This window comes from Prinia subflava, chromosome 6, assembly GCF_021018805.1.
Source record: "Prinia subflava isolate CZ2003 ecotype Zambia chromosome 6, Cam_Psub_1.2, whole genome shotgun sequence".
NCBI classification, from domain to species: domain Eukaryota; kingdom Metazoa; phylum Chordata; class Aves; order Passeriformes; family Cisticolidae; genus Prinia; species Prinia subflava.
In genome coordinates, this window is record NC_086252.1 from 14,742,063 (window position 1) to 14,753,521 (window position 11,459).

Genomic DNA, 11,459 nt, shown 5'->3' on the forward strand with positions numbered 1-11,459 from the left:
GGTCTGAATTTTTTTAACATCAGTCTCAGCAAGTGATTGTAGAGATATGCACAGTGGATATGTGCAGTGTAGCTCCAACAATATTTCCTTATTAATCAGTTTGCTGGTACAGTCAATTGTTCATTATTCTTGGAAAAAAAGGCAGATCATTTTTATTGTTCATGCATTTTCCTCAAGATGAAGAAACATGGTATTTTACTGACAAGTCACAAGTGTTAACTAAACCCTACTAATCTTAATCTAACTCAGAGTTTGTGACAGCAAGAAAACCATGACAGAATTCCCTAGCGATTGCAAAATGCTCTCAATACACAACATGCATTCAACATTATTATGAAGAATAGTCAGCTACCACAAAATATCTTCATGTACTGTGAAAGTAAAAGCAGTGGCCCTCATAAGTTTCCAATAAATGTAATGTAAATGCAACACTACTCCAGATACAGCATTAGCCCATGAATTCTCAGTGTAAAAACATGGTGCATCTGTTAAATATAATTTGCATTATTATAGTAACTTCCAGCATTCCAAAAATTATATGAACACACACAACCACTGTCATTTTTATACCAGGTTCTGCCTCTTCACCACACATTTACCTTGATGTCCCAGTTCACTACTTTGTTTCCAGTTAGTCTTCCATGTAGAAGATTTGCAGACAGGTCAAGGCAAATTGGGTTTCTGCAGGCCTGTTAAATAAAGAAGCCAGGATATCATCTAGGAAATAAGTTACAGATGCTTGAACACAAGATTTTGTGCCAATGTGTTGATATTAAAGTATTTCAACGACATGAAACCCCTAGAATATAACACGTGCCATTTTAGATTTGACATCCTCTATTGTACAAGGTAATTCCTTCCTTTTGCCAAACCTACTATGTCTGCACAAGACTACAGTTAAGGAAAGCTCTCACTGCCCCTTATCTTCCCATAAAAACCCCAGTGCAAACACTGAAAGCAATGTACACTGTGTAATCAAACAGAAATCAGGTCCTGTTTCATACCTTTGGTGTATAATGAAGCAGCACCTTACTGGGGAGATCTGCTACTTCAGCTTCTTGAGACTTCCATGGAGTTAAACAGTTTGGACCTATACAAAAAAGGTATAGGTATATAAAATCATACAGCATGTAGTTAAGAGTCCACTGGTTATTAATTCAGAGGTTCTACTTAAAAAGGAACACATTCTACATGAAAAGCTAAACTACACAAAGAAGAGATGTTTTTATACCTTCAAACAGCTCTCATGTTTGTCTTTACAAATAATTATCTCGTATTTGTCAGTAATCTGTCATCAAGCCTAAATGCCCACAAAATGAGTAACCTTCAAGATAGTTTTTTTTTAGCAATACAAAATATTTCCTTTAGATGAAACAAGTGTTTTAATGTCAATCCGTAACAACCTTGAGTCATTATGGAACTTAATACTTTTCACACTTTGAACTGTGCACCATAGCTTTCAGAGTATTTTCTTTAAAATGACCACTTAATTATTGATTCTTATGGAAAAATCCTCAAGCATAAATCACCTTTAAATTGCCTAACAAATAAGGGCAATACTTAAAGAGTCTCAACTGTAAGCATATGTAGGCAAACAGTAGTAAAAATTCAGTATTTACAAGTGAAATTACCTAACATTTTAATTTTGCAGATCTGCACATATGATAAACAGATGAGCATATGCAAATAAAATATTTTAAAAATCAAACTTCATAGCATACTTATTAAATGTTAAGCTTATTTGTTTTAAAGCCCTCTCACTTAGGTCATCTGCAGCTCTTCTGGATTGTAAGTTCTTCATTGTGTGTCTATGTAGAGCAAACCTAAGTGGGATCTTGCTTAGAACTCATTCTTTTTACTTTGCTAAATCCAGTACAATCACCACTTACCTGCTAAATATAATGCTTTCACCTGAGAAGGCTGCAATGGTTCATGAAAGACAATAACTGATCCAAGCTGGCCCTCCAGAGATGTTGGACACCCCCATTCACTGTCCTGAGTGCCTGCTGAGATCATTTTGGTGATGAACTCTGGTTTTCCAAGCCCCCCACCCCAGGCTCCCGTAGCGAGAATGCCGCCCAGCGACGTCCGATGGGGCATGAGCGGGGAGGAGAAGGGCGGATCTGGTATCTGAGATGGAGGAGGAGTGGTTGTTCTTTGGCCAGCTGAACCAATGCAGCAAGAAGTAAAGGACTGAGAGTCATACATGGAAGAAAGAAAACAAAACACATACTGTAAAGTTAAGCTTTAAATATGAAGAGTGCATCTTGCAAATCTGAACAGAATAAATGAAACCGCAAGCAACAGGTTCTGTGAAGCCTTGAAAAACAAGCAATCCATCACAGCAGGCCAAAAACCAGAGCACGTATTTCTCATAACAAGAGAGAACACCCTTTTTCCAGCTAACAGCCATTTGGTTACCTCAGGTGCTGCAAGACCTCTGGCAGGAGCACAGCCAGGAAGGACAGTGTCCTGATATCCCTTTGTAAATACTAATATTCTGGATTATATTCCAAAATACCAGCCCAGCATATCTGCTACTGTGCATTTCTCATACCAGTCAGTCCACTCAAACAGAGGTTCTCATGCTAAGATTACTTGCCCTACTCTTAGTCACCTTGAGATTTATAATGTTTATTCTACAGATGGGCCAAAATCAGAGTTTTATCTTGAAATGAAAACTACACTTACTCTCATTTTTAAGTTTTATACTGATTTTACCATTACAGCATCCAACTTATCTGTTTGCTCAACATACTTCACAACTAACAAATTAGAACTTAGAAAAGAGGAAAGAATGTTGGGTGTTGTATCCCAGTTTAATATAAATTTCTTCCCCAAAAGGAATGAACAAAGCTTACAGAGGAAATTAAACATGGCATACACTTATTTTGATGGCAAGTGTATTGCTAAATGTGTACACATCCAAAATGGTTCGATTAACTGCATGTAAAGTGCATATTCAGCTACCAAAGGAATAAGAAATAGCATATTAAAGACACATTCAAAAAACACAGGCAAAAATAAATGAAAATACTAAAAATAACAGGGAATATTCCTCATTGAGTACTGTTAAATCAATCCTACTGGTAGAGCTGCCATTTATTATAATGTCATCATAAATTATGTCAATATGCTCAGGCAATTATTTTGAGGAAGACCCCACAATTTAATCAATATCATCTGGTAGAGGTTTTTTTGCTTTGAGATGACTAAACAAGCATTACTTAATGGTTAGTTACACTCCAAAATGATATTCTGGCCAGTATCCAAGGCTGAACATTATTAGCAATAGTCTGAACTCTCACTGTTGTGTGAGGGCTCATCCTACCACGGTAGGGCTCAGAAGGGAACTTACTTCATTCATAGCAGGGAACCGAAGCGGGGCAGAGACCTTCTGCTGTCCATTGACATAGATATACACAAGGCTCTGACCAAAGGGCCTCTTCCCAGGCACGTGAACAATAGTTATGTTGTGCTGGTTAAGCAAGAAAAAATAATTAAGTCATTATTAAGGGCAGTGAAATTACTGTATGAAACTATCTCTACTAAGCTGGTGAGGAAAGCATTTAAAAGAAATCCAAAGCATCAACAAGAAGGTAAGACCACCCCCTGCTTCCACTTTAAAGTATTAAATGTAATCTTTACATATACACAGGTTTTTAAGAGAAAGATACAGCTCTTTCATAGTAATGCACGTCAGTTCTTAAGTACAGGAATAGAAAAAGGTAAAGGCAGAAATGGCTAATTTATTCATATAGCACCACAGCCACCAGTGCTTGCTTTAATTTAATATAAAAAACCTCTAATGCTGCAACAAGCTTAATCAACAAAAAATGCCTAATACACATGCATAAGTTATCTTAATCAATAACTAATCCATATGAAAATTGCTTGCATTATTTCAGATTAAATCTGCTTATGCAATGAATTACTGCAATATTATAAAACAGACTTTTTGTAAAACTATCAAAAAACAGTAATTTTGACTTCTGAGCTAACAATATAATCCTAAAGAAAGTGTTTGTCTGTATAAAATCTTACCCAGAGAGAGTCAAAGAAACAATGGTCTGGCAGCATCACTGTTGCATATTCCCTCTTCGTGCACACTGCAACCACCAATACCCCTGAGCACGTAAAAAAGGCTTCAAACCCCATCCCACTTCCTGTAAAAAAGCTACAAAAGACACACAATCAAGGACTTGCGTTATCAAAACTACCACCTAACAACACATTCATTAAGAAGAAAATCCACTCAAGTTGCTTGGTGGTGGTCCAATATTTGCTATGTGACTGTTACTCCTCTTATTAAAAAAAAAGACCAAAAAGACACATTGTTGGCTTCTGTTGTTACGCAAAAAGCTAAATTATATCCAGAAGCATTCATGTTGGGCTCCTTGGGGAGCCATTCCATGGGCTCAGAAGAGCATTTATGCACTATTTAAGCACCATGAAGGTGCCCTCTCACTTGTGCTCTTACACAAATCCAGAATCCATTACCTTTACAACAAACTGTGTCAAGGCTGTTCTGGTTTTGGTTGGGGGGTTGGACGAATTGGGTTTTGGTTTTTGATGCTGTTTTGTTTAAGCAATGAACCTTACCACAATTTGGAGTTACGACATGACATTACAACAGAGAAACTGCTCGTTATCTCTGTGACAGAACTTGGCTGTCCCTTTCCCAGACTAGGCATTGACGAAGACAAGCAGGAGCACTGCGTGTCATGGGGTACCACGCCCAGGGCACAGAGGGCCTGCGTCTGCAGGGACCGTACCTATAGAGCTGCTTCCTCCTGCCGCTCTTGCCCGCGGTGCCGGGCTCCACGCGGTCCTGGTCGAGGCAGAGCCAGGCGCTGAAGGAGAAGGCGGCGCCCGGCCAGCGGTGGATGGCGGGCAGCGCGATGCCGGCCATGCTGTGGTGCAGGTCGAAGTACTGCAGGGCGCTGGCCAGGCCCTGCTTCCGCGCCATGGCCAGCAGCGCGCGCAGCACCGGCACCACGTACGGGTGGGCGCCGCGCGGCTCCTCCGGCCGCAGCAGCCGCACCAGGCGCAGCAGCTCCTCGGAGCCCATGGAGTGGCTCCCCAAGGAGCCCAGCAGAGCAATCAGGTTCTCTGCACAAGTGCAGTGCAGCACCGAGTGGGAACCGAGCGTCTCGATGATACGGATGACCATGTTCGCATTGACGCACGTGGCACGGCTCTGTCTGTCAATGCAGCAGATTCGCCTCAACCAGTTGGAGATGAAAATCTGCAGCTCGTGTGATTCTAGCTCTGGAAGCCACTGGATGAGCAGCAATAAGGGCTGGACGTTACTAATGCCTAGTATCCCAACAGCCATGTGGTCACCTTCAACAGCCTGAAAAACAGCAGGGAACCCAGACATGAAATACAATGAGACGGGCAAAAGCACCATTGAAAGATGTAAGCATTTCTGCTCCAAAGCAAGCACAGCTCACCATATTCATGAGTTCTTCCAGCAATTCCCGTGATGGTTGACCCAGTGATTTCAGTACCTCATATATGTGTGCATACCCAATCCTCTCCTTGAAGACTTCCTGAGGATAAAAATTCCAGTCTCACTAACAAATAAAATAGACAACAACTGCTTGTCTGCTGCAACAGGTAGACAAGCAACTTTTAATTATAATTTAGACAACTTACTGCAATATTAGACAAATAATAATCAGAATGTAATAATGACACGTTAGAAATCTATCTTTGATAACCTGTTCATTCTACTGTCTCTGGAATGCTGCAGATGAGAAACATTTCAGTGCAGTACACAGACAAATAAAAGTTCAAAGCTGTACTTTATTCATCACCTATAAAAGACTATAACTACTTTGGTATAATCCAAATGTTAATAATATCAATAATGTTAATAAAAGAACAAATAGCTTCATTTTTCATCTTTTTAGTGCAAACTATAGCATGAAATGTTTACACAGAAATGCAGAAGTATTCAAATATTAATTTTTCAGCAAAAGATTTTCCTAGACCAGATTAAAAACCACCTGTCCTAAACACTTAAAAAATTAGAGAAGTGTTGCTAGGAAGTTTTCCTGAAAACTAATTGATTTTACAAGAAAAAAAAATCAACCAGGAAAGTTCAAATGGTAGTATCCGCTTATGGTTTAATTATTAAACAGCCAACACATCATATGGAATGGATATTCTTCTCCTGGCTATAGTCTGTGCTGAATTTTTTTTTAAAGAATAAATCTTTCAGCACGAGTGAGGTGATTATTTAGGTAAGCGTGGAAAGAAAAAATACACATGTTGCAGTAGAAGTACAACTGAAAACTCTGACTCTCGTGAATCCCAGCTAATCCCCACCTCCAACATACAACTCTTCCCAGGCTTCCCAAAGTCAGTGGAGAAATAACTTTCAGCAATGCTCTGCAGGAGCATAACGGCTCCTGTTGTCTCTCTGTAAGGTGTACTGCAAGTAGCAACAAAAATTTATCCTCCAGTCACATTCCTTTCACTGTGCCAAGTCTAGGGAATCATTCAGCCAAGGGTTAAATTTAATGAATTCAGTAATCCAGGAATAAATATGCTATTTTTCCATGGGCTTAGCTTCCAGTCAGAATCACAAACTAGCCACAACCTATCAATTTATCAAATCACAAGAATAACTACCCAGGAAGGGTACAGGGCAATGGCATGACCACCATCTAGACAGCAATACTGTCCTGGCTTAGTTTCAAGCCATGTGAAACTATAAAACAAACAGCTGCCAGAGAATTCCTGCAAATACCCACGAAGTCAACCCTATATATCCATGGGACAAGTAATGATGAACTTCCTTTACAAAGGTTCTGTCTGTCAGCATACTCAGATCTTCCAGTTTTGGCAGAAAGATGCTCAGTGTCCAGCCATTAGACACGTATAAAGGGATAAGGAATGTGAATCAGCTTGTCCTGTCTGGCACGGATGTGTGACCACAATCTGCTCATCTCCATTAGCAAGATCCAGCAAGGTATTGTGATAGAAACACTAACTGGAAGCAAGATCAAGAAACTGCAGCCAGCCCTCTGCACAGACACTGTTACCTTTGCAGCTGGAGACTTGTGCATCACTGCTGTGAGGGCCTGAATGGTTGATACTGCCAAGGAGTCCAGGTGTCCCTGAAACACCTGAAAGGAGCAGGTACAGAAGTCATATACAAACATACAAAGACAGGTCAGCTCCAAAATCTGTGCTGCGCCCTCCTGCCAGCAGGGAAACCAAGAGTTTGGTAACATGCTTCAAAAATCACTTCCCCACCAGTCAAAATTCAAACCCCACAGCCTACAAGGAATTACATCACAGTGGACAACTAACCACAGACTTCAAGAGGAGAGAAGCATTCGCAACACAAACTGCACCTCAAATATTCTGATGGACAAACAAGTTTTCCTCATGCGTCTAATGGACAACCTCAAGAGGGAGGGAGGAAAACAATCAGGAAATCTCTTGCAGTGTGTGTGTGTGCTGCTGGAGAATCAGCACCTGCAGCTCATATAAAGGGACTTATTTTGCATCCAAGGCCCTGCAAACCAACGCAGCACAGACACACCTCCAAAGTGTAAGAGATAAGTAACACAAGCAGAGTTACGTGGCTGCCTCACCCACAGCCTCACTGCATTGACTCAACACCTCTCTCTCCAATTTAAGTAATCTTTTGAGGTTTTTTCCTGTAATTCTTGTTTATATTGATATTTCTATGATGGTTTTAAAAGCAAAAATGTTGGAGCACTCTTTTGCACCTATCAGTAAACCTAATTAGCAACACTGTGCAAACATACTGTTTCATCATCTCTGAAATATTATGTGCACCTCAGACATATTTTGAAAGTGAAATGTCAAGAATCAGAAGACTATTAGATGTGAAGAAACATTTACATGCAGTTAGAGCGTTGTGCTGTGTCCAAAAAAGCCAAAGCTATTAGTTAATAGACACGATTTGTAAATAACCATCCCTTGTATTCAGCATTTTTTTACATTTTTCATCAGAACAAACAATTCTACTATAAAATTATAGAGAAATTTGCATTTGAAACTTTCCACAGTACTTAGGAAAAGTGAAGCAACAGGCTATTCCTACCTCCCTGATTCAGCCTGTCCACTGTTTTGTGAACATCTGCTCTTGATGACAAGCAGATTATCAGGACACCAAACACAACCACTGAGATTCACAAACAAGGCCCCAGAATCAAAACACCACAGTGCTGAGACAAAGAGCAAAAAAGAGGAAAAGGAGGGGGAAAAGAATCATCACCAGGTTGAGAGAATTAATTTGGATCCCATTCATGTACTTCACCTTTTCCTTAACAGAAGCATAACTGATGCTCATTCTATTGCTAATATCTGCAGTTTGATGCAGATGAATAAAACATAGGCTGAATTCAATTGGTTATTCAGAAAAATCATTTTCCAGAGACAGGAAATGTTGATCTGTGCAGCATCCTAAGTTCATCTTGCTGCAGAAGGCTTAAGGAAGATGGTTAAGGTGAAGCACAGGAATCAATTTTCCTGTGATTGTGTCTTGACTTCAATTGAAGCAGAATACAGTTTAGGTAGGTACCTGGTCCTCATTCATTTCTGTCAGTAATTTGTTGGTAAGGTCTTTCTCACTCTTGTCTGCCACTTTATTGTTAGCATTTAAAAACAGCTGTTAGAGACAAGAATAATGGAAATAATTGCATTAAACAATTACGTGCAGCCAAATCTGTGGCGGCTGCCTTAGATTTGTATTTCACATACAAAAACAAAAAAGGGGGGGAAAAAGGAAAAAAATTAGCTTTCTCACACTGGTAAGACAATCACCCATTAGTATTAGTCTTCTGTTAATTCTTAAAACACTGAAAATTACACTGCATTTTTGCTAAAGAGTAATTACTTTTATTTCCCAAAAAAGAAAAGAAATTAAATATGTAATCACTGAGACAAAGAGATTTATCTGGAATTTATACTCATCTCTGGCTTAGCAACTGTGATTTCATTCACAATATGCAACATTGACAGAGTTCTAAGAAATTTACTTGTAAGAAATAAAGACAAGAATGGGGCATTAACAAGGAAATGGATAGAGATGTTTCACCATTTTCCACTTATGTTTCACCCTAGGTGAAAGCTGAAGATACCTAGACAGAATATTTTCATCTTCAAACAGCACAGTAGCAGAATTTCTGGGGCACACAGTCTTTGGGACAGGAAGAAGGGCAAAATATCTCTGCCATCATCCTAAGAATCAGACAGGTTGCAAAGAGCTGTAAATCAAACGTACACCTATAGTGCATCTTCAGCTAAGGAGCTGTTCTGTGTTCAGCAGCTAAATTCCTAATCAGTACCTGAATTTGACAGTTTCAAACTCACCCAAATTCCTAATCAATTGCAGTCAATTTGCCAAATTTAGCTGTAACATAATTAGAATTAAAATTTAACTCATTTTGTTTTAAGATGCTATTGAGGCATTTAAAAAAAAAACTAATCAAGATGGTTTTAAAGTTTCTTAAAAAAAAAAGGAAACACTTTTCCTTTAGTGGATAAAATCTAAGCATTTCTTCTCCCACACATACACACACATTTTGCTCCATTATCTGCTAGCTTAGTCTCCCTGAAGAGGAACAACCTGAGAAATCGACTTCTATACATTAGGGCAAAACAAAGGACAACACTCCAGGTACTACTTTGACTTACATAGGTGTGAAAGCACATCGTTAGAAACACTTTGAAAGGTACAGCACAGCCAAGAGCACTTAACAATGCCGAGTAACTGCAACATGTCTCAGAGGACTATAACACTAGCAAGAATAAGAACATTAAACAAAAGCAAATGCAGAAAATGCAAAAATAGAGTCTATCAAACTTTCGGTATGAGTTACTTCATTTCTCATAAGACATGTGAAAAGGAAAAACAGATTTCTTTTTACAATGTCTACATGGTTTTAATTTTTTTCCATTTAAAAGCTGTTCAAAAAACACTTTTTTTTTTTTAATCAGACTTACTGTTAGAGGTCATTGTGCTTTGCTCAAAGAGTGACCTCTGAGACAGTCAAACACATAAGAAAAGACTCAGCACTGACAAACTAGTTTGTTAAATGACTCTCAGTACAGAATAAGCACCTCCTGATACCTCTAAATTACAGTCCCTCTTTTTGGATATCACTGGCAAAAAGCAACATTCAGATCATCAGAACTTAACCAAGCAGTTTTGAAAAGTTTTTGTGTAGATCTCTAACCCTAAAGCATAGTTAAAGAAAGACAGTTTGCCTGTGAGACTTAAAACCAGCAAATATGGGGGAAAAAAAGGATTTACATCTTAAAATATTATTATACTCAAATGACTAGGAAGCATGAGTAGAAATACAGCCTTGAACACCCCAAGTTCTTTGGGATATCTATAGCAGAAATAGTGGTATGGATTTTCTTTACCCTTCCTTTCCACAGAAATTACTTGCATTTCAGGTTTGAAGAAGATCCAATAGCTTCCTGAGCTTCAGATATGTGTATGGACTCATGCTCTCTGCAGAGATGCACAACATGCTTTCCACACAAGGCTTGCTCAGGAACCCAGCAGCAATTTTCACAAATGGAGCAATAAAATCTAGAACTAGGGCCTCCACCCCCAGCTAATAAGGAGAAATCCTAATTGCACAGCTTAATCAATCTTTGGTCTGCAGCTTTGAAAAGGAATGGAGACACAGGATATTTGGGGACACAGTATATTTGGAAGTACAAGTACAGTGTAACATTTGCCCTGACTATCTCTCCCACTTCTCATCCGTGGGGGTATTTTGCCTGCGAAAGGCTAAAAAAGTACACTGTGTCCCAAACTGGCAGCACTGATCTCTAAACAACAGTGATATGTGAGACTGCCTCCCTGGAAAAACCTTAAAAGAGTAACATACAGACAGGCCGAATAAAAACAAAAACACCAAGCTGCAAGAAAAAATACAGCAGCTGTTCCTGTTTTCTTGAATTCCACCCCTTGTTTATGAGCACAGGAACACAGCTACGAGTCTCCAGGAAGAGGTAAACATCACAATGTTGATGATTTTAGAAGAAACTAAAAAAGGAGTTTCTTACAGAGTACAAGGTTAGTACAAAAATAGGCAGAGATTCCCAAACACAGGAGAAGAATGGAACTGTCAAACAATGTACTTTCAGAAGGAGGTAATAAAACTACAGACTATTTAAAACACCAGGAGTCAGTTAGCATTCTGCCACTGATTATAATTACAATTAGAACATAATTCAAACACATTTAATACATTAATAATGCACTGAAATAAATTCTAACCCACAATCTAAATGGATTAGAAACAAATTGCACACTGTAGCTAGCATTAAATTATCTAGCATCAGAAGAGCTCAAAACAGCTATGTCACTAACATATCACAAAAAGAGAAATAAAATAGTGCAGAGAGTTACATCATGTCTGTTCTTTCACACAGGAAAAAATTAAATCAGT

At 38.9% G+C, this 11,459-nt stretch overlaps 1 protein-coding gene across 3 annotated transcripts in view; it reads right to left on the bottom strand.

Moving 5' to 3' along the window:
• NBEAL1 (neurobeachin like 1) overlaps positions 1–11,459 on the bottom strand; it is a 74,484-nt gene that overhangs the window by 34,841 nt on the left and 28,184 nt on the right. For 2 of the 3 annotated variants that reach the window (XM_063400383.1, XM_063400385.1), the window contains exons 10-18: positions 8,570–8,656; positions 7,056–7,139; positions 5,457–5,555; positions 4,776–5,356; positions 4,045–4,177; positions 3,359–3,478; positions 1,890–2,193; positions 1,005–1,090; positions 600–689 (exon numbers count right to left, since the gene is read on the bottom strand). In XM_063400383.1, coding sequence (XP_063256453.1) covers positions 600–689; positions 1,005–1,090; positions 1,890–2,193; positions 3,359–3,478; positions 4,045–4,177; positions 4,776–5,356; positions 5,457–5,555; positions 7,056–7,139; positions 8,570–8,656 — 1,584 coding nt within the window. The remainder of the gene's footprint in view (positions 1–599; positions 690–1,004; positions 1,091–1,889; positions 2,194–3,358; positions 3,479–4,044; positions 4,178–4,775; positions 5,357–5,456; positions 5,556–7,055; positions 7,140–8,569; positions 8,657–11,459) is intronic. The other variant, XM_063400384.1, reaches the window with a different exon arrangement.